Source organism: Trichoderma virens (genome assembly GCF_000170995.1).
Source record: "Trichoderma virens Gv29-8 chromosome Unknown TRIVIscaffold_4, whole genome shotgun sequence".
Classification (NCBI taxonomy): Eukaryota; Fungi; Ascomycota; class Sordariomycetes; order Hypocreales; family Hypocreaceae; genus Trichoderma; species Trichoderma virens.
Window position 1 is genome coordinate 755100 of NW_014013745.1, and position 22090 is coordinate 777189.

The window sequence follows — 22090 nt, forward strand, 5'->3', positions numbered from 1 at the left end:
TTTTTTATATGCCATCGTATGCCTCTCCTTCACCTAGTATGAAAAATTCCATGCATGCCCGTTGTTTCTTTTTTTTTACAATAAGAAAAGAAAAAAAAAATGTATCTCTCTTGGTTTCCACCCTCCCCCCTCCCCCTCCCATCCGCGAGTATGTTGCGACTTTCGACAAATAGATTACATCGATGCGTATTGATTTTATTATACATTTGAACTTTATCTTGCTTTCATCCACATCGCCTTTTTTTCACACACACTCTCTCTCCTTTTCAATGCAAAGTTCGTCCACTCTTCTGTCACTTTTTTAAAAAAAAAAAGCCTAGAAAAGGGGTTTCTCATGGAGGTGTTCCGCCCAGCATGTTCGGAACTTGCTTTCGAGCAACTCCCCTCGGGCCACGCGGCTCGACACGGGGGACCCCCTGGATGGTGCGAGGCTCACGCATGAGCGACCTGTCGAGGCGAGCTGGCATCCGGGTCACGATGCTGTTATATTCGCCGGGGAAGTTGCCCTTGGGTAGAGGCACAGAGGCCGTGCGCCATATGTGCTCTGAAGTATCGCTAAGATAAGGGGGAATCTTGCCGTTTGCGCCGCTGCTGGTGCCGCTGGTGCCGCTACGGCTAGACGGCGAGAGCCCCCATGAGTTGGTACTGCCGTTTCCACGAAGCGTAGACAGCCGGGACAAGCTTGAAGGCAGGCCGGTGCGTCCACGGGCCTTCTTGGCCATAATGATCTCGTCAAAGAGTCGGATTTCGGGCTCAGAGCCAAGCTTGATTTCTCTGTCATGGATAAATTCATTGAATGCTGTAGAAAAAGGTAATTAGCAGCCGCGATGAACATGTGAAGTAAAACGAAAACATACCTTGCGTCTCCCGCATCATCGTCACATACTCCTGCTGATCGTAAGGGAGACTCTTGATGAACCCATCCATGTCAAAGGCATACAGCTGGCCACTATTCTTCTGCTGCTTTGAGGGCTTGCCCAGATATTTGCGGTATGTATACAACAAGCTGGCGAGGCATCGCACAAACGCCGCTCGGACACGGTCGGCGTGGAAAGCCTCGGTACAAACCAGGGATACGAAGCCCAGGCATCTACCGTGAGCCACAGTCTTGCAGGCGCCGCACTTGTAGAATCCATCACCTTCAGATCTCTCTTCGCAGATGGTGCAGACCGATGTCGTGTCCTTGGGGTTCCAGTTGAAGCAGTGCCCCTCCACCCAGACCGTGGTATCAGTGTTACTGACAGGTTGAATCTGCATGTTGGGCATGATAGTCGAGGCCGCCAGAGTCGAAGCCGCATACGTTGATGGAGCATAGCCTCCTCCAAGAGATGACTGAGAATCCAAAGTCGAGATGGATAGGTTTGTCTGGTGGCCGTTGAGGAAGGGGAGGCTTGGCCGGTGGACGGGCTGGTATTTGTCGACGCCGAAGGATGAGCTTCGTCGGCCCTTGTCTTCTCCAAAATGCCCAGATCGCTTCTCCCTTAGTGTCGCAGTCAAAGCGAAACCCGAATCACTGCGTGAGACCGGAGTGGATGGCATGGGAGGGAATTTCATGGATACTGGGGATACGGAGGATTGAGGACTAGTCTGATTCGATTTGCTAGTCCCTGGTCGATCGGATTTGCCATTATCAACCAATGACAGAGAAAATCCATTAAAGACAGGGGGGAGCAGCTCATTCTGGGGGTCAGGATCCGCGAAGCTAGAGGAATTCTGAGACACCCATTTGCCGAGAGTTGACGGCGGAGCAACACTTGTGAACAGAGATGCGTTTTCCGACGAGAAGGAATCGTACGGGAAGGCCTCCATTGCGTAAGGTGGAGGTCCTGTGGTAACACCATATCGAAGCTTGTGCGGAGCCGCAACCTGCAGCAAAGACATCAGCTTCCTACGATGTTGTCGTGGTAAGCGATTGGGCTGCGACGTAGCATCGATAGTGTCCTTGTCGAGATCGACCAGGACATAGTCATCATCAGGGAGATCGATTCGCTCATAACGGCGCTCAACGCCAACGATATATGGGCAAGGCGCGTCAAGAGCAGAAATCAACCTAGCGGGCAGGATGGGGATAAATATGCTTGCCCACTTTAGAGGGTATAGAAGGCTTGCGAGAGCATGGCAGGCCAGGTGCAGCATGCTAGTGTGAGAGGAGAGGAAGATGATGCGAGATTCGGACATGGCGTATTCAAACAGAGCGACGATGTTCTCAAGAGAGAGACATCTGAATAGAGCGTATATATCAATGGTTCTGGAGCCGGGAATCTCGTTGGCCGCCTCCTTGCGGGAGAAGAGGCGCAGTTCCCGTACGCCAATCTCGACCTGAGTCTTGGAGCCCAAGGGGCTAAATGCCTCTGTACACAGATTGACAACATATTGCTCCAAAGGCTGCCATCGACCAACTTTGGGAGAGCTTTGGGGGATCCTGAGGACGGCGCCATCGGTCATGGGAACAACAATCGCCTTGAGCCATTCTTTCCAGAATGCCATGTTTGCAGGGTCTCTGCCCAGAATACCATACGCACGTGGAGCCCAGAGCCCAGTCTCGCCAGTTGTAAGGCCCTCGATTCTAGAGGCTGCACCATGTCTCAGGGGCCTAAGCATATCTGTCATGAGGGTAATCTTTTCCTCGACAGTGCCAATCTCATCCTCGAGTTTATCGCGGGCTGAGGTACCTGAGGGAATTGTTCCAAGCTTAGACAAGAGTTGCGACAAATGCGATCGCTCGTGGGCGAGGCGCACTCCCAGGCTTGCGGCCAGCTCTCGCTCCTCCTCAGACATGTGACTCTGTCGCCAGTCCTCACATTTATTCTCCACAACCTCTGCCACATCGGCAGGGAGTGCTGTCCACACAATGAGTGTAATGCCATACAACTTGGAATTGTCGTCGGATGTCATTGTGAAGCCATGCCAGGTCGATCTCGGCCGATCATCGGACGAGACAATCTGAACATCATTGGGGAATGCGAACATGGGCACATAGTCGGGAAATTTCCCTCGTCGAGCGACTTCGTCAGTCGCAGTCTTGGGCGGGTACCGATCCAGGAGCATAGGCTCGAATCGTCTCTTGAGGGGATGCATATCGGGATCGGTATTCAAAGGCTCGGGGGGAGGGATCACAGAGTTGTAGTTACTAAGACGTCTCGTGGTCCGTATTGAAGCTATGACAAGGTCCAGTTAGATACGGCATTCACAAGGAGAAGAGATGGGAAAGGACACTCACGAGCTCTTTGTGACATGGGTCTGGCAACACTGGGCTGCTTCCGCAGGCTGTTCATATCCCTAAAGCTGATCTTGCGGCGGATGCTACCCTTAATGCTCCTCAGGGGGCTGACCCTTCCACTGGGTTCAGCCTCGTCGGCGCGAATGCGCTCGGCTCGAGGGTTTACCATGGGCTGCCGTGCCTGTGTTTTCGCGCCAGCACTGAAGGAAAGATCCTCGAGGAAGTTCTCCCTCTCTGCGGCGAATTTCAGAAGCGCCTTGTCGAAATCAAAGTCTCCCATAAGGCTGAAAAATTCGCCCATCGAACCGCCATTGCTGATGCCATCGCCATTAGGGATGCCGTTGCCATTGCCAATGGCTGGCTTGGCTTTGATAGTGGCACTGCTCCTGTTGCTTCTTGTGTTGCCATCATCCTCCTCGATGGTCTGAACGGAATTTCGGCCGTCCAGAGAGAGCTTGGAGAAACGGTTGGCAGAATTCTGGCGAGAGTGGCGAGCGGCGCCTGGCTTAGTATGGTTGCTAGCAGCGTCTTCCTCGTCCTCGGGCTCTCCATCCTCGACGATGGTAGTCGTCTCGGTGGAATGGGTTACTGGCGGCAAGGACTCATCGTAAACCACCGCCTCTATGCCGGCGATCCAGAAGTATTCCGCCAGGGGAGTCGATGAGCCCTCCATGTCATGTCAATAGTTCAACCCCTTACCGTCAGACACGGCGATTGCTGCTTCAACAAATGTGCAGTTGCAGCCCCTCAGTGGCCTTGCACTTTGGCTTGGTTTATCTTCGTCTCCTGTGCCAACGCCCAATATTGTGTTCTCCTTCTTTCTTTTCGTCTCGGCCAAGGAACGTGCAGTCGGTGAACGGCGTGTGGCACGTTGGATGCTGCAAGAATGTCAGTAGGGGCACGCAGGACAGGGGCATGGAGCCTGTTTGACGGTAGGTGGCATCGCTGCCGTCGCCACCAGAGGCTGTGAAACAGCTACGCACCAAGACACAGGCAAGGACGCTGCCTCCTATTTCTAGTGATTGTATAGCGTATTCCAGGGAGAAGGGAAATGGCAAAAGGGCGAAGTCGGTCTTGAGAAGAATTGTCGTGAAATTGGACTGGGGGAAAAAGGCGCCGTGGGAGGGGGAGTTTCGTGAGCCCCTTTGGTGCTGCTGAGCTCGATGCCTCGACCTCGATTCTTTTCCAGGATGCTCCTGGTCCGGCAAGCGATTCAAACGCCACAGCTCAGCACTGGATTGCCAGCTCTGGTCGACCCGGCGAACGAATGCATTCGCAGCGCAACAGAAGGACCTGCTGGAACAGTGCGCGGTGCAGAGAGCGGACTGCGGAATGCGAACAGCGAAGACACGAGGGGATTAAGGTGGTCGAAAGGGGAGGAAAAGGGTCGCGCAGAGCCCCCCGGCTTGGCTACGCTACGGAGCACAGGTACAGGTACGGGGACGGGTACAGGCACTACCTTACAGTGGGCTTGTAGGGACTGGGCTGGGGGAGTTTGGGGGCGCCAGCCGGTTTGGCACCGATCTGCGCCGGCGCTTGTTGCAGCCATCGACAAGCGAAAAAAGGTGCAGCCCAGGGAATTGCAGGTACCGCTACCTTGCCCTGTGTCCAGTGCAGTGCAGCAACTGCCCCGTGCAAGCCATCAATCAACAGCAGAACTTTTCAAGCTCCCTTCGTTATGGCTGTGTTCTGCCCAGTTGCCTATTAATATCGCATCCCACCCGTTTCAAGCCAGAGCCAATGGCATGGCTGCGACTGGATATCGCGGGCTTTAGCTGCATCAATGGCTGCCATCCTTTCCATGATCCCAAACGACGAGATTCTTCAAGCACCTGTAATTGTAATTGAAGGCACCAGGCTTGCAGGGGTCCGGACTAAGGTACAGGTACAGTTAGGGAACTGGATCAAAATGGTACTAAAATGGCCAAACCTGTAAGGTACCAGGTACTAGCAGTAGCGTGTGAGTTGCGGAAGCAAGCCACCCCGTCGAGCCGTACAGTGTTGATGGCAGCCAACGCCCTGCCTATGGGAATGGACGGCTCTGCGGTACATGTAGGTACTAGGTAGTTTCTACATCGGCGACAAGTACAAGAGACTGCACTGGAAAGGCATCATGGCTGCGTCCATGGCACCAAACTCCAGCCCGGCTTGATAAAACGGTACTTGCGTGCAAAGTGTTCATGTACCACTACAAATGGAATGCTTGCAGGTCGCGTTCCGCTGCCCTCGCTCACCTACTAGTAGTAGTTTGGGCTTCCACGCACGGGTCATGCATCTTGCAGAAGCAGCGGCAGAAATAGCATGGAGCAGCCACAGGGATTAAGCAAACATACTCGTACTTGTAAGCATTATAATTGGGCACTGCCAGGTTAGTTAAAGGTACCTACTATACCTGTACGAGAGGCCGATGGCCGTTGCTTGTAGGGGTCTGTTCGTTTCTGTACAAGTACTCCCAACTCCGTTATTCGTACTGGTGCTGATGGCAAACCTCCACGGACTGCGGAAGCAGGGATTCAAATCAGTCTCCGTGCAGCGTCTTCCGGACCTGTTGGTCAGTCAAATCAGCCGCGGCCTGGCCGTCTTTGCATCAGGTGCAGGCGATGACGTTGTCTCGTACTCACAGTGCGTACCTTGGAAATCGGGGCATTAAGACAAGTGTTGTCGTCGCAAGGTCCATTCTCATCTCATGTCTTGATACTGTTGCAGGAGATCACAAAAAGTTGAAGGCTACCTAGGTACCCTACCGGTTCGGAGCAGACACCAGCATTCATGAACGCAAACCACTACCTACCTCTACCTAGGTAGGTACGGACCAATTTCAGGCATTTCTTGTAGGCAAGTACCCAAAAGTACATTTACAGGACATCTTCCTTGGGTACAAGTCAGGCACCGAGGAGGTGTGCTAATAATGCATGAGCGGCATAGGGAGAAGAATGAGCAAAACTACAAGTCACCCAGGACCTCGAGGTTTCTGCTCCAACAACCACTGCATCCGGTACCCTGTACCAACACCTGCTGAGACACCCTACAACCTACAGTTGAGGTCAAGGTAGAGGTGCCGCTAAGAGGCAAGCATCATTCTTGCTTTTCCACCATCTCCAACCGCCCCAAAACAAACAACCGGCATTGATCTTTCTTCACCCGCACAAGGCAACGGAAACATTGCCGGCCCTAAGCCCATACTTGCTTGCCTTGCTTAGCACCAGGTCGGGTAGCTTGTGCTAGGCCGATTTAGAGGTGCTGCTAGGTCAGTAGTTGGCGCATTATGCTAATAATCCCCAAGCGCAATCCTCAAAAGGGTGTGCTGCAGAACTGAATACAGAATCGGACGGCCAGTCGTTGGGCAGTCCCTGGTCAACGAAGTGACGGCTATCGGGAGGTGTGTCTACAGCCACAGTACTCGTAAACACTAGTTGACTGGTAAGCAGCAAACCTCCCGTACAGTCGCCCCCCAGACTTGAAAGGGTGATCCGAGAGCCAATCTCGAGCTCCATAATCGATGCTCCATGACTTGCATGCCTCATGTATGCGCATGTACAAGTACGGAGTAAGCTGCTGTGGACACTCCGAAGACTACTAGTACTACTCCGCCTCCAGCTTAGAACAAGAGCCAGAACGACCACATCAATCGAGCGGCAGAATACGAGTATATACTCGTACAAGCACGAGGACTGGGTACAGCACAATCATCTTTTCCCGCGCCCTACGCTGCCTCCCCCGTGCCTCCGAGAGATGCAGGCGAGCTTCCAGAATTCGAGCCGGAATTTCTGTTGCAACCACCAGGCACCAAAACCAGTAACCCAAGGGATCAGGGATACCCCTGGCACGTCTAGGGCGGTAGGCGCGCCTCGCGTCAACTGGCTGCTCCTCGCCGACCTTGTCCTCTAGCGGCGGCTGATGACTCCTGGGGGTGCTTGTAATACTTCGTACTTGTACGGTATTATGATTGATCGATAATGAGATGGGCTCTCACCGCAATCGCTCTTCGTTGCAGCCGTCGTGGCTGTGGGCAGCGCTCCCCCCTGTGCCCGATATTTGCGCACTGTCTCGAAGTACATGGAAAGACCAAAAGGCCTCCAGTTGACCAAATGCTACTACCTACCCAGTGCCTTGATCAGTTACGAGTACATATCCGTACCTACGTGACTGAGACCTCCTGTGGCCACAGAGATGCAGGTACAGCCACGCACGCGAGCGACAGCACCAAGCACTCGGACGCACATGGGAGCAATCAACTCAAAGTCCAACTTTAGCGGTCTCCAACTAGCCCCTGGACAAGGTTGTTGGCTCCAGCTGGGAAGCAGAAGCACGGGCCTTGGAAGCAAGCGCTGCTCAAGTTCGCACTAAGGAGAACTAATATGGGCGGAGGACTTCGTATACGGGACAAGATTCGTCTCCATGCTCCGTAACCCGTGGGATTTGGAGTTGGATACGGAGCACTTTGACCTATGAGGGAGGGCCCCTTTCTCCTTGAACTGGCTAAATTACTGGATATAGCTAGCTTTTGGCTTGAACCGTCTTTCCGTCTTCGCCGCTCGAATCTTGTTTCCCCCTTGGTTATCCTCATCACCGACCCTCTGAGGCTTGACGAACTCCAGACCGAGCAGAGGCGGCGGCGGTATGTTGCAGCCCACCTTCTGCAGCTTCCGTCTGCGAGTACATTTGGGAATCTTTTTGAGTGCAAGGACGGGAAATTGCCTTACTTTGCAGATGCAGCAGCCTGCCTGTTCAAATTGGTACAGGACAACTGGAAGAAAGCAGATGCAGGCCGTTTCAGGACACCCCACATATGATGTGTCACGATCTTAGCCAGCCACCCACTTGGACTGCTCAACCCAAATTGATCCTTGCTACGTGATCAACCTGGATCACGAAATGTTATCAACGGGGACTGCAATCACGGGCCATTGCGGATGCCACTTTGATTATCAGCACGCGAGTCCAACTACCAGTTTGATTCGGGGCATCATGAGGAGTAACGAGCATACTGTTTCTATCTGCTGATTAATATAGGCTGCCCCAGGAGGAACTACATGTTCGTCCTTGTGCATACAAACGGCCCCTCTGATTCATCCAACCAACGTGGGCAAGGGATCAAGCAATCATGTAACGCCACGCCTCTCAGCAGCTACTACGTCAAAGTCTTCAACCGACCAAATTCGGCCGACCGCCGATCACATTTAATATTTCTGTCGATCGCCTTCTTCAACTCGGCGCATTTATACCCGATTGGCGGCTTCTTATCACTCCGATCTGAACGGTGCTCCCGGTTCACTCTGCGAGTCTCCCTAATAACTATCGTCACTCCTTGTTACTCTGCCGCTACCAATTGCTCTCTGTTATGACCCCAGATCGACATCTGACTCCCATCCGGCTTCATTAAACTCTTCTGATTACCATCCTGAAGTTCCACCCCATGCTCATCCATCGACTTCAACTCAGCTGTGACAATGATTCGTACCCAGTAACAGTAGAAAATACTCCGAACTCCATATACATTACTACCTACCTATCGTGTTACTAGCCTCTCCTTGTAAGGTACTATTCACCCCCTTAAATGTTGCAAGGGGGAGAAGACTGAGATGTGATACTACTACTTCGTACACATGAAGTCTCAGGCAAAAAAATGGTTTGCGGTCGTCATTGTTTACTCGTATGAACTCGTATGATATGCGTCGTCAGCATCGGGCCACATACCTAGTCTTGCATACACGACGTCTTGCCTATTAATAGATGGCTCGTGGTGAGGACACTGGCAGGTGTATCCCTGAAATTATCAATAGGTGGTTTTAGGTTGGCAGCTAGCGTTGGGTTGGAGTGGCACGGAAAACGCCAGTAATAACAGACCCTGCTTGACGATGTCAAGCTGCATGAGTGTGCATACATGCAATCGTGGTCGATTTATTTTTAAAATAACTCCTATAAAAGTGAAATTTATTTAAAGATACTCTAGATTTATTGCTGTAAACACCGCCGCCTACGCCCCAGACCGCCGTATACGGGATATCTGACATTCTCCCCTATACATCTGCAGGATACGTCGTTCTGCTGGTATGGTAGTACAAAATTCTGAGCGATACTCATGCAACATCCATCCATTACAGTCGTACTTGTGCGAAATCAGAGCGGGCACGTATTGATGCATATGCTGTGCTCTGTAACCCATCGGCTCTTGACTTCCTGTGAGCCGGTGTCCTCGAATCCCAGCACGGCAGATGGCCGTCAGACCGGGCCATCGGGCTTCTATCCCCCTGTGCTTGGCCGTGGCTTGGCCCCCTCCTTCGTGAATCGTGAATCGTGTATCGTGATGCCTTTCCCCCCTTGCTCTAGTACATGTCTATGAAACGCCATGCATTCGCCCAGCCGCACTATCAACTCAAGTTCGGTAGCCGAGTTGACGCTGGTCTGGTCCGTATTTGGAGCGTTTAGACAAACGCTCTGTAGTAGTCATTGGCTCGGCTTCCTTAACCCGCCTCTGTATCAATGAACAGCTCTTCCAACTCTCCTCGCTTCTCATCGAACGGGAACACGGGCACCAAGTTTGCCTGTTGACAAGAACCCTCGACATCCCATCTCGCCTCTCCACCCAATGCCCAAGACACCAAAGATCATCCTTCCATCCGCCGTCAGCCGCAGGCCGCTGTCTGCACCCTTCTCCTGCACCAGGAAGCAAACCTGCTCAATCTCGCCCGGGTGCAACACCGGCTTCTTGTCCCCGTCGGAGCTCCAATTGCAGTCGTGATAGCCCAGGCCTTCCTCTGCGTCCAGCACCACCTTTTCAAGCTGTATCACATCCTCGCTGCAGTTCTCCAGCTGCGCCTCGAGAATCCATTTCCCGATGCTGCTGGCATCCGTGTTCAGACTGCTTACCTTAGTCCGCACGATCAAGGACGCCTTGCATATAAATTGATATAGCTTTCTAAACGTCCGCGTTCGCCCACTCGTCTCCGTAGCCTCAGAGTAGCTCACCGTCACAGCCAGCACATGGTTGCCCTCCTCCTTTAAATCAAAGCCAACAATCTTCTGCAGCGTCCCTCCCGGCTCAAGATCTACCCCTCCTGCGGCCGCCGCGCCGTGCATGTTCGCAGGCCCGAGTTCGAGCTTCTGGGTGCCTCCCAGGCCAGGGGTCTTCATCTCAGCCTCGATACGAACATCGCGTATGCGCTTTGCTGCATCGGGGGGTAGATCGTTGTTGGCGCAGAGGGTACAGCTAAACGTTTCGCCCACGTAGGCTGAGCCGAACGATACCGGAAGGTTGAGGACCGGACTGAGTAGGAAAGGATCGGGGTTCGTATTGGAGCCAGAGTAGGCAAGTGAGGCGGGCGCTGGCTGTGATTTGGTGTTGGGAGGAGAGAATGGAGGATCTATCGGATACTGCGTCACGAGCGATGGCTGAGAGAGCCTGGATAATTGACCTAGGTGAGGAGCGATCCACTCAATTGACTAGTGTTTGATGCGTACCTGAGCACTTTGACAGAGACCGAATGCGGCTCCTTTATAGGATCGTGAGAAGGATACGCTTGATGGCTCATTTCTCCTCTGGTTGCTTTCTACTGGCCGGTTTATGAATGTTTAGGACGTCAGATTGTTGGCGGACGACCAAGGATGCGGGACACCTTGACGCTGCTGGCGCTGAGCTCCTTATCGATAAGCAGCGAACTCGCTATTCTTAGCACTCTAGCGTCCGTAACTTACAGCGGGGTCCTCCGTATTACCTTTCGACCATCTCTGTTGGACCTGGGCAAACCTTGGGAGCCTCTGTATCTGGATTCTTCATTGCGCTTTGTAGACTCTCGTAAACCATCAAAGAAAGCTATTTTGGGTACATTTGCCTTATGCATTACCTGATATGCGCTATCAAATATTGTTGCAGAATGGCCAGCAAAAACGTATACCTAGAAGTGTTGTGGCGTGCCTGAGCAGCAGGTCGTGTCTCTCCAACCTCCGTCCCCAACCTCCGATAGCCGGCCATGCGAGATTTCCTCTCTCCTTCCACCTCTCCATATTCAATGATTTATGCGTGCTAATTACGGATATGAAATCTTTCGTGTAAAAGTTACTCATTGCAAAGGTCTAGTACTTTGCTCAGCGAAAAGGGAGTCGTTCTTCCTCTTGTCATTCCTGTATCGTTCGCTCATTGGGGCGAGATCGCGCCCATGATATCCTCCGCATCGTCAAGGCCCTTTTTAAAAATGGCAAAGCCAAATCTACTGCTGTGCTTTGATGCATTCGGCACATTATTCAGCCCCAAAGGCGCAGTCGCCCAGCAATACGCTGAAGTGGCTCGACAATGCGGCATCACCGGGTTTAGCGACAATGAGCTTTCATCTCGGTTATTGGCAGCCATCAAAGAGGAAAGGGAGCAGAACCCCAATTACGGCAAAGCAACTGGACTGGGCGCTACAAAGTGGTGGACAAATGCGAGCAAAACCCATGTTATTCTTTGAAACAACCCATTCTAACATTTGGCTAGGTGATTCACAAGACATTTACGCCTCTCATCCCTAGCGACGAGGCTCTCCCCCTTACTCTGGTGCCGAGGCTGATGCACCGGTTCTCTTCAAGCGAAGGCTACGAAGCTCAGCGCGATCTTGTCCCTGCGTTAAGGGCACTGCGACAGCAGAAATCGCTGCATGGCTTCGACAAGGTTGTCATTGGAGTAGTCACCAATTCCGACGACCGGGTTCCAAGCATCCTTTCTTCCTTTGGGCTCAATGTTAGCCCAGCGCGGTACGGCTCAGAAGAACAAATAGATGCGATTCCAGGGGAGCAATATGACATTGACTTTCATTGTATGTCATACGATGTTGGTGTTGAGAAGCCGGACACACGGATTTTCAATGCCGCTGAGCTCATGCTGTCTCGAATCATCACCACTCGACACGGAGAGACTCCTTCTGAAGCCGACTTGCAGAGCTGGCAGAAAGTGTATGTCGGTGATGAATACGCCAAGGATGTCGTCGGCTCAACCGATGCAGGGTGGAATCCTGTGCTACTCGATGTTGAGGGGGCTTCTACTCAAGTGGCTAGCCTAGAAGATTGTCCACCGCAGGCTCTCCAAGATCTTTTCAAAGAACATGCCGTTGTAAGGGTGCGCTCGATACGAGAACTAGCCGCATGGCTCACTGGGGCAGAATGGGGAGCAAAATAGAAGGTCGCAGGTATACATCAATCGGATCCCTACTCACATAGTACAGTCACTACCTTCATGGATGGCATCACAATGCCCTGCAAGGAAGTAATTTACACGGCAATAGAATCCGGATGCCATTTGATCGAGCAGTTTGCCGATAGAGTCAACTAGGGGATTTACAACCCTTCACTGTACGCATCACATCTAAAATTATATCAACTACAGAGGCCAAGCGCGTATAATCTGCTATAAGCTATGGGATCGAGCTTAGCTTCATACAATCAAGGTTGCTACTTGACCCGTCACGTCAAACATATTTCGTAAAAACCACTGCTATTTACTCTGGTCCTGGTTGATGTCTACAACCTGTGCTTGTCAGCAGTCAAGACTTCTCACACAAGACCAAACACTTTTCCTGTTTGCACAATAGTTATCAACAACGAAGATAATGGCCTCGTTCAGACCATCTCCCTACCACTGGATTATGTCTAAATTCAAATTCTGGCTGGACTTGTCAGTTAAATCCTTGTTACCAAACCTAAGAAATTTGTTCGGCGCGTTTGAACTAGCAGTTCTGCGCTTCCCCCAAGCCTTTCGTGTACGAGATCTGTAGCCCCCTGTTGTCAACCATGCATAATACAAAGTCAGCATAACAAAACGAGTAGCAAGCTCTTATGTCAGTCATGGAGACGTATTCCCCTAAAGCCCAGGAGGAGGTGGAACCTAAATTGTTTAGTTAGTAATTAGTGCCGGGGTTGGGGGTGACGGGAGATGAGTGTACTTACAGCGCTGAAGCTTCCGCCAGGAGGAGGCGGCCCAGATGGTGGTGGAGGGGGTGGTGCAGAGCTTGGGGGAGGGGGAGGGGGAGGAGCCGCTTCGGCAGGGGGAGGAGGCGGCGGCGGAGAACCGGATTGACCTGGGGCTGCAGCATGTGAGCTCTGACCTGGTGCTTGAGTCTGACCTCCATAATACTGTTGATACAAGGCGACATAGCTGCAAAGCGTTAGCCATTTGCGGGAACTCGCTTCAGGGAGGGCTCACTTACTTAGCATATCCTCCCCAGGCAGCGTAGGGATCAGCTCCGTTGTAATATTGAGCATATTGAGCGGCATAGTCGGCGGCATTTGGAGTGGCATTGGCTGCAGGGGCAGGGCTGTTGGTTGCACCACTATCCGAGTTGTATCTGTTGTACGAAGAATATGAGTTGTTGTGAGAGCCACCATGCGACCTGTCGTGGGATCCCCGGTGGTGATGATCGCCATATCCACCACGGTCATTATTGTAGCGAGGCGGCCGGGCCTTGAATTCCTCGTACTGTTCCTTGACGTTTGCAATCAAGTCCTCGCAGAGCTCCTTGGCCTTGGTGACCATATTTGGATCGGGTCCGCTGCGATTATCAAGTCAGTAAGGCAAATCAAAACAGAGAGACGGTTTCGTTTTTGGGTACATACGTGACGTGGAGGAACATGGCTTCATCGCTTTCATGGTTAGTGGAGGCCTCAAGGTAGCCTGAGCCTCGGCCTTTGATCTGAACACGGCACCCAGTTTCTTGCTGGATATGCTTCACATAGGCACCACCGTGGCCGACTACCTGAGCACGGAGATTGAAGCCATGAACGGGCTCAAGGGTGATGGGAATCTTCTCCTCGGGCCATTTGCGCTAGAGCACAGTGTTAGCTGCAAAAGGGGGTAATCAATAGTTTCGGGGCACCCCATACTCGTCCATATTCATCTCGTTCAACTTGCGGCTGCTGCTCCTGGTCTCGACGTCGAAATCGCCGCTCGTCGACCAGTTGAGGGAGCTCCTGCTTGATTAGATCGTTGATTTTTTCCACGGCAGCTTCAAGCCCAGCCTTGGATGTACTAGTGATGTGGAGATATAAAGGAGGGTTCTATTTGCCGACATTAAGGCAAGCAATGGGTTAGAAATGAACATTGAGCAGAGTAGCAATCAAGGGCATGTCGTCTTACCGCTGCGGTCGCCATGCTCTTGTTAGGGTAGTAGCTGCCACGGGTCGTAACATCTGGCAAATACAAAGTCAACACCGCCATTCTACGTTCTAGTTTAGTCAAGGATGAATGCATACCGGCGCCAGTTTCATTTCGGATCTAGCACGACATTTTGTTAGCGAGAGCGGAAAGGGGGAGAGGGCATTTGCAAGCCGGCAGTTTCGTGACTTTAGTGTCCTCGACTGTGGTGTCGTGGATGTTAAGCTGACAAACGTAGCGGTGCAAAAGTGTTTTGAGGGTTGGTTACCATTTCCTGAGTAGAGCCCTTGGTCAACAGGTATCGATTTCGCAAGTCGTTGACCTCGATGTCTTGGATGTAGTCGCCATCAGCAACATACATCTCGGCCTTCATTTCATGGTCGCCTGATTCGGCAGACTGTCCGCCTGCAGACTTGATCGGGGGAACGTCAACATGCTGAGGAGCCTTTCGTGCTTGCAGCTGGGCGTTGATCTTGGCAGCAGCAGCGGCTATTTACAAGATTAGCTGGATGCAGTCGCAACGGCACGCGCATTTGCGCCTCGGCGGATTGGGGTCTCAGGACGTACCAGCAGCCGCGGCGGCGTCCACCGGGGGCTTTTTTGTCTCGGAACTCTCCTCCTTGGAAAGGGGACTGCGATCTCTCCCCTCGTGGCGGCGCGTGGGTGGAGATCGAGAGCGCCGGTCAAATCTCGATGCTCGCCTGGGCTCGGGCTCCGTTTGGTCGAAGCGGGAGCGCTTGGGTCGTCGCTCGGAGTCCTCCATCGTGTCGCGCACAAAGAAGTCCGTTTGCAGGTCAATGGCGGTTATGATTCGGCCGCTAGGTTGAGAGGCTGCGGGAAGCTGCAGTGCGGCCGGGGTTGTGTCGTATTGCGGTTAAAAAAATCAGTCGAGCGATGCAAGGCTGCAAGGCGCGAGAGCTCGCGACGTGCGTGGATAGCACCAGTTTTAATTTCAGATAAGATACTTGGGTACTTGTACAACCCAGCGTGGTTAGCCTCGTGGGCACTGCGGCTCGTGCGACCGCATCGGAAAAATATACTCGCGAGCTTGGGACGGCTACTATGTATGTGACTTATGTAATACAGGCTGAGTTAAAGTTGAACCCATGGGGAAAGCACTCTGTGAGATGGCCGTGAAGGCTGCGGTGTCGGAGCTTTGCTGATCAAGGGTCTCTAAAGTGGCACTCCAACACAGAGCGAGCCCTGCTGTGAGGGAAGTTACAGCTGGGTACTGGAAGTGCAGTGTAGTGGGAGTCGTTGGTGAATGTATCCAGAAGTAGTGCACGTGTCACTCGAATCCAAGAGTCGTAGCATGTCAAAGGACGGCATAGGATGAATTCAAGCCACGGATTTGAAGTAGCAATGTATGTAGTCACCCAGCAGGCGCTCTTACGTGAGGCTGCAGGGCAGCCGTCTGCTCCTATGGGGGCCATCACAAGCCCGACTAATACTGCGGAACCAAGAGCCCCCAGAAAGCCAATGGGGCTGCAAAATGCTCAATTGGATAGTAGATGAAAAGACCTGATGATGAACACCAGATAAAGATCATCATGAAAATATCCGGTGTTTCCATGAATATTGAGGCGGAATCTGACTCTTCCATCCAGATCGCGGGGAACGGACAGATTACGCGGGGCAGCATCTGCCTTCAATTGGTACCATTGCGACGGATTGCCACAGCAATGCAGAGCTGCGACGGCAGGTGTCTCTACCGTATATGCAAGTCCCTTGCCTGGAGTCATCCACGGGAATTATCGTAGCGTCCATAGATGAATTACACGTGCAAAGTACAAGTACCGGAGTCGACAACGCAGCCCGACCTGATCCGTGCTAAGCCGCTGCGTCAGTCAACCTCCGGTTTATCGGAGCGCGCCTCCAACTTTCGAGGCCACTAACTTTTCGACTTTCCCTTCCTCTCCTTCCCCATCGACTCAACACCACGGACCAGTCTGTCATCAACTCCATCGCCCGAACTTGCTATCCTGCAGAGATTGCCCTGTAATCGCTACAGCATGGCTTCGCTTCGGCCGTTGGGCGCGTCTTTGCGCCTCGCCGCTGTTGCGAGGACGACGGTGCGACACAGCTCGTCGAGCAGCTCAACCTCTGCCATCGCCTACAAGGCCCTGCGACGCCGCTCGGCTCCTCTGCCCATCACTGATGCTCCTCCGGCATGGTCAGCTCAAGCTGCCGTCTCCAACATCCTGTATGAGACGCCCACGCCGTCCATGGCGCCTCCGAAGCGCCACATCCTCAACTGTCTGGTCCAGAACGAGCCTGGTGTGCTGTCTCGTCTGTCGGGTATTCTCGCTGCTCGAGGCTTCAACATTGACTCACTAGTTGTGTGCAACACCGAGGTGGAGGACCTGTCTCGCATGACCATTGTCCTGACTGGTCAGGACGGCGTTGTCGAGCAGGCTAGACGTCAATTGGAAGATTTGGTGCCTGTCTGGGCTGTCTTGGACTACAGCAATTCTGCCTTGGTCCAGCGTGAGCTGCTCCTTGCCAAGGTCAACATTCTTGGACCCGAATACTTTGAGGAGCTGCTGGCCCACCACCGCGAGGTGAGCAACGGCGAGCAAGACGGCGAGCCTGGCAACGGGCTTGAGCGCACCCTCGAGGAGTCGGCCAATGACTTCCACCCTATCAAGCTGGCTGCCAGTGAGGCTCTCCGACACAAGCACGAGCACTTGAAGAACATCACCTACTTCACGCACCAGTTTGGAGGCAAGGTGTTGGATATTAGCACTACGAGCTGCATCGTTGAAGTGTAAGTCCTGCATACCCTCGGAACGCCTTGGAGTATCGTACTTTTTTACTGACTTGATAACAGTTCTGCCAAGCCGTCGAGAATCGATTCATTTTTGAAGCTCGTTGCTCCCTTTGGAATTCTCGAGTCTGCCCGTACTGGTCTGATGGCCCTGCCTAGATCACCCCTGCATAAGCACAACGAAGAGCCTATTATCAAAGATGCCGACGAGGTTGTTGATGCCAGCCAGCTTCCTCCTGGTTAAAAGCAATTTTTTCCTAATAATTCTTGCGAGTTTGTATGTAGCTAGGGTCTTTGGACACTTGGCGTCTAGCGGGGAAAGGATCGTTGGTTTAGGAATTTCACGAATTCAATTTTACTACTTGTGTGTTACACGCATACATCCAAATTCTCCATTTTAATAACTCCTCGTAAATCACACAGGTTGAACTTGCTACTCGAGAACACCCTTGTTTACAACAAATCCTTCCAACGCCGCTATGAAAAGAAAAGAAAAAAAAAAGAGTCAGCCCCATGTCGTTATGTATGAGTAGTTGATGCAGAAGCAAACTTACCAACGGCAGCCCAAAGCCGGTTCTCTGCCTCAGGGAAGACTAGAGACCTGGGGCTGTAAAACACTTCGTCTGCAACTTCCTCCGGGTGTCGGGGCAAGCAGTGCATAAATTTCCAGTTATCCTTGGCGCCACCTCGCTTCGCCAATTCGTTTGTGATCTGGTATCCAGCGAAAGCCTGCAGCCTCTTCTGCTTCTCAGCCTCCTGTCCCATGGAGATCCACGTGTCAGTCACCAGAATGTCGGCATTCTTAATGGCCTCTTCCGGAACGGTCGTCTCTGAGAGCTTGCCAGGCGATTGCACGCCGTGGGCGGCCGAGTTGATGAGCTGCCTCATGTGATCGGGGATACCGTAGCCTTGGGGCGAGGCGACAGCGATGTCGACTCCTGTCTTGACGCAGCCAATGGCAAGATCGAAGAGCACGTTGTTGGAGTCCCCAACCCAAGCTACTTTCAGGCCGTTGAGGTCGAGGGTGTTGTTGCTTGACAGAGAGGATGGGAAGGCCTCGTAGATGGTGAGAAAGTCAGCAATAGTCTGCAGCGGGTGGAAATCGTCTGAAAGCGCATTGATAACAGGCACAGCCGAGTGCTCCGCCAACCCGGTAACATCTGAATGGGGGCCAACTCGGGCCACCATGCAGGATGTCATTGATGAAATGACAACAGAGGTATCATACAACGACTCATTGACCTGTACACCGTATTTAGCGATGAGTTGCCATATGAAGGACCATCAAGAAGTACTGACACCAAGCTGAATGTCGTCTTTACCTAGAAACATGGGATGACCGCCAAGCATAGTCACCGCCGCCTCGGTTGAGACTCGCGTCCTCGTGCTCCGTTTGCTAAACATCATGGCCACTGTCTCGCCGGCCAGGCCGCCGCTTAACCGGGGCACGCGACCGGACTTGACGTCCTGTTTCCGAGCAGCGGCATTGCGCACCAGAGAAGAGAATTCCGAGGGCGTGAGGTCACTGATGGACATGAGATGCCTGGGCTTGGCGACCTGTGAGTAGGCACGGCTCTGAAAGCCATTGACCGCGCCCCGGAATGCTCGCGCTGCTACCGTCTTCATGATTTTTTTTATTGTGGTTTGTAGCAGCTTGAACAAGGTTTGCTTAGCATCCGAAGCCGCAACTGTGATTGTGGGGTAGGGAAAATACCAATTGGACTTGCTGAGGTAGAAAAGAGCTAATCACACGAGTTCAATGTCGTTATCGAATTTATAGCTACTCGAGTGGGCAGATGAAATGTACCTAGGGAGAGTCATAAAAGAGCTTAAAAGAGCTGTTTGAAGAGTCATCGAGCCGATTGAGGTTGGCGAAGACGGAAATGTGGGGTCGCTGGCTGTAGCTATCAAGCTCCACGTTACATGTACCCTAGCGGTTTTGGGGGCAATCAATATGCAACCACTTTAAAGATTTACAAGGTCTGGAAAAGGATGTAGCTATACAATACCCAATATCAATAAACAATGAGATGCTCTATGTAGCATCATGTGCCACATATTTAATAGCGGTAATGGCAATTATAGAAGAAGTAGCAATAGCAACAGACAAGGTCATACTTTAATAGGTGTCGGGTAGCTCTCGTGGGGTGCTGGTGACATGGACTCACGCCAGTCCCTCCAATCATTGTACACATGAAATCATCGTCAGCCATCTTAAAATTTAGGGCACAACTAGAGAGTAAATATAATCAAAACTAAAAGTTTTATTGTCAATGTATGTATCAGCAACAAATGGTTGCGTTATGAACTATATACATGTCCTTGCAGAGCCGTAAAGCTATGTACTTGGGTATAACAGGCACTCTGCAAGGCATTGGGATGTAAATCTCATGATGCTAGCACTCATCTAGCGTCTCACAAGAAGCTCATCGCCATCAATAATTTAGTGCAGGTCGGGGTCGACATCGGCAAAAGTGGTGCCGACGGAGATCTCATCGTACCAGACCTGGCGGAAGCTCTGGGTGCCAACCATCTTGCCATCATCGTGCCAGCTGTTAGCATACAGACCGACACGGAACTGGAAGACGCTGTCATCATCAACGGTGGTGGCAACGTTGTACTCCTCGTGGACCTTGACGCCGTCGAACCAGACCTTGAAGTAACCGGTGTTGTCGGACTTCCAGTTGATCTGGAGCACGACCCTGTGCCACACTCCAGCACTGACTGTGGCAAGGTTGCCGCGGGTGACGATGTTGCGGCCGCAGTTGGGCTGGCGGTAGTGGCCGTTGACGTAGCGGCCGTAGAGCTGGTTGTTCTGGATCCAGAACATGCTGGAGGGCATCCAGTCGTCGCCACCGCAGCCGGCACCGGGGCGGTTGGCAATGAACTGGGCAATGTTGTAAGACTGAGACTGGAACTGCCAGTCCTCGGAGAGACGGAAAGCGAAGCCGTAGAACTGCTCCTCGCCACGGACGTAGCCGCGGTTGTGGTCGACCTCGGAGTGGTAGCGGTCCTTGTAGCCAGGAGTGTAGGTCTGGGTCATCTTGAGGGCAGAGTTACCCTTGAAGACAACGTTGGAGACCTCGGAGACGGTTCCCTGGTTCTCCTTGCGGACGTAGTCCCAGCCGTTGAGGTGGCCATCGTTGTAGAAGCTTCGGGTGGCGCTGGCCGCAGGCAGGATAGCCAAGACGGCGGCGAAGATGGACTGGATAGCAACCATTTTGGCGGTGGTTCTCTCTTTTGCTGGTCTTGTAGTGATGAATTGAAACTGAGACCCGTGTAGATCGCTTTGGAGGGAGATGGTTCTCGAGGAAACTACCGATGGACTTGAGGTTACTTATACTTGTGCTTGACTATATGGCTTACTGAAAGGGACAAGGGGTGTGGCATCATTTGCGTACGGCCACAAGTATAGACGCCAGGGTGCCTAGCTATGATCATGTCTACTTACCCAAATAGTTAATTCGATAACAACAATCCTGTAAGTTCTACACCTCGAGGCGTGGATGATTCGGAATGGTAGTAATTACTAGTTTGAGGGACTTGTCATCTCATCGGAGAAAAATCCGCCGTTCCTAAACGACGTTCCATAAACAAGCTAACCAATATGCTTGTGCCATGTCCCCGGTAGTGGAGTGTCAAACGAGAGAGTTGCCATGATATTCGTCGGTTGGATCTCGGCGGATCAGCGAGCCAAGCCAGCTGTATGCATCGCGAATGCCAGATTAGGTAGGAGATTTCTGAGTGATGTGGGTTGGATCGGGGTTGGATTCAGCTGTGACTGGTGGATTAAATTCTAGAGCAATCCTGGAAATCAGATCTAAATGCAACGACATGTTCGGTTTATCACAAGGCTGAGCAGTTCATAGTACGGATCTCACATGTAAACTGTCCATCTTGTCGTGTGGAAAGGGACCGGAGTCGCCGGTCACTACCGGTTGAGAATCCACTCGTGAAACATAGTATATCTAACTCTGCATGGTTGTATATTTAAGTTTAATGCTAACAATAGTGGTGATAGGACTGGAAATAGCATCTTTGCAAGGTTGATACTATTTCATCAGCCTCACCTTGCAGTCTAGTGCTTCGACGATTCCATACCAGTGGGTTTAGTGTAGCTTGGTGTCTTGACACCATCCACTCGATTCCTATACTCGTATTGCCCGAGCAGAATCTGGAAGGTCATATGGAAGTCGTATTCGCTGGGGTATCTTGCAAGTTCCGCCTTGGTACTAGCTGGTGCTCATTAGGAGGCCTCGGGTATAGGCTGACGTGCTCCTCACCCATTCCGGGAAACGAGTTGCCTTCTCTATTACCCTAGACAGAGATGCCTGTTTGTAAAGTGATTAGATCCACTAGTGTAACCATGAAAGTAGAGTAATTTTTAAGTTTAGTTTAATACTACGCGGCCAGAGTAGTAGGGTATCATCGTGGAAGCCGCGCGGTTCACGATTCCATGAGCATGTTATTGATGACACAAAACACCATCTTTTGGAAGCAGCGCGGGACGACAGAAGTGCCCTTTCTTGAGCACTGTTGATGAGACGTTTTGTATAAGAGCATATTAAAGCATAACAGCCAGGGTTACAAGAGTATCCCCCAGTCTTATTGATCAGTCCTAAAGTTGGGGGGGCACTCTCCAACCTGGGATTCGGTGTTGTGACTATAATGCGAGCAAAGACCGAACATATTATGGTTGCCTGCGGAGTACATGCTTGCAAGCAATGGTGTCACCCAATAATCGGCAACCATGCAGCTACTGTTTTTACTCATACACGAACAAAAGATGTGGTTATGGACTCAATTCCAGGGGTTGGCGCTAGTCAAGATTGCCGAAAAAGGAAGCTCACGATATCTTGGCACGGGGTCGGGTGTCGGAGATATTCCTATGGTCAACGAGAGAGGAGAATGGCTTGACAATGCCAAGGCTCTCTCTACCCCATTTGCAAGGTCCTGCATTTATACGCAACGAATGATTCCT

At 52.0% G+C, this 22090-nt stretch overlaps 7 protein-coding genes across 7 annotated transcripts; 2 read left to right on the forward strand and 5 right to left on the reverse strand.

Moving 5' to 3' along the window:
- Positions 1-332: 332 nt before the first annotated feature.
- On the reverse strand, positions 333-3893 carry TRIVIDRAFT_29820 (uncharacterized protein; the record flags this gene model as incomplete). Its single annotated transcript, XM_014103170.1, has 3 exons — positions 333-799; positions 858-3158; positions 3221-3893. The coding sequence occupies 3 exons, from the start codon at positions 3891-3893 to the stop codon at positions 333-335; spliced, it is 3441 nt and encodes a 1146-aa protein (XP_013958645.1).
- A 5840-nt stretch (positions 3894-9733) lies between these two features.
- On the reverse strand, positions 9734-10752 carry TRIVIDRAFT_219893 (uncharacterized protein; the record flags this gene model as incomplete). The annotated part of the gene is made up of 2 exons (XM_014103171.1): positions 9734-10622; positions 10682-10752. 2 exons carry the CDS (start codon positions 10750-10752, stop codon positions 9734-9736), a joined length of 960 nt encoding a protein of 319 aa, XP_013958646.1.
- A 498-nt stretch (positions 10753-11250) lies between these two features.
- On the forward strand, positions 11251-12489 carry TRIVIDRAFT_168316 (uncharacterized protein; the record flags this gene model as incomplete). The annotated part of the gene is made up of 3 exons (XM_014103172.1): positions 11251-11640; positions 11694-11936; positions 11991-12489. The coding sequence occupies 3 exons, from the start codon at positions 11377-11379 to the stop codon at positions 12369-12371; spliced, it is 888 nt and encodes a 295-aa protein (XP_013958647.1).
- Positions 12490-13052: 563 nt separating this feature from the next.
- TRIVIDRAFT_219895 (uncharacterized protein) lies at positions 13053-15105 on the reverse strand (the record flags this gene model as incomplete). The annotated part of the gene is made up of 9 exons (XM_014103173.1): positions 13053-13076; positions 13139-13346; positions 13399-13740; positions 13805-14013; positions 14072-14245; positions 14325-14377; positions 14441-14462; positions 14611-14831; positions 14910-15105. The coding sequence occupies 9 exons, from the start codon at positions 15103-15105 to the stop codon at positions 13053-13055; spliced, it is 1449 nt and encodes a 482-aa protein (XP_013958648.1).
- A 1249-nt stretch (positions 15106-16354) lies between these two features.
- On the forward strand, positions 16355-17353 carry TRIVIDRAFT_30402 (uncharacterized protein; the record flags this gene model as incomplete). The annotated part of the gene is made up of 2 exons (XM_014103174.1): positions 16355-17109; positions 17173-17353. The coding sequence occupies 2 exons, from the start codon at positions 16355-16357 to the stop codon at positions 17351-17353; spliced, it is 936 nt and encodes a 311-aa protein (XP_013958649.1).
- Positions 17354-17443: 90 nt separating this feature from the next.
- TRIVIDRAFT_84464 (uncharacterized protein) lies at positions 17444-18735 on the reverse strand (the record flags this gene model as incomplete). Its single annotated transcript, XM_014103175.1, has 4 exons — positions 17444-17586; positions 17664-18351; positions 18409-18525; positions 18574-18735. 4 exons carry the CDS (start codon positions 18733-18735, stop codon positions 17543-17545), a joined length of 1011 nt encoding a protein of 336 aa, XP_013958650.1.
- Positions 18736-19347: 612 nt separating this feature from the next.
- Positions 19348-20396, reverse strand: TRIVIDRAFT_215593 (uncharacterized protein; the record flags this gene model as incomplete). Its single annotated transcript, XM_014103176.1, has 1 exon — positions 19348-20396. The coding sequence occupies one exon, from the start codon at positions 20327-20329 to the stop codon at positions 19553-19555; it is 777 nt and encodes a 258-aa protein (XP_013958651.1).
- Between the last annotated feature and the right edge of the window lie 1694 nt (positions 20397-22090).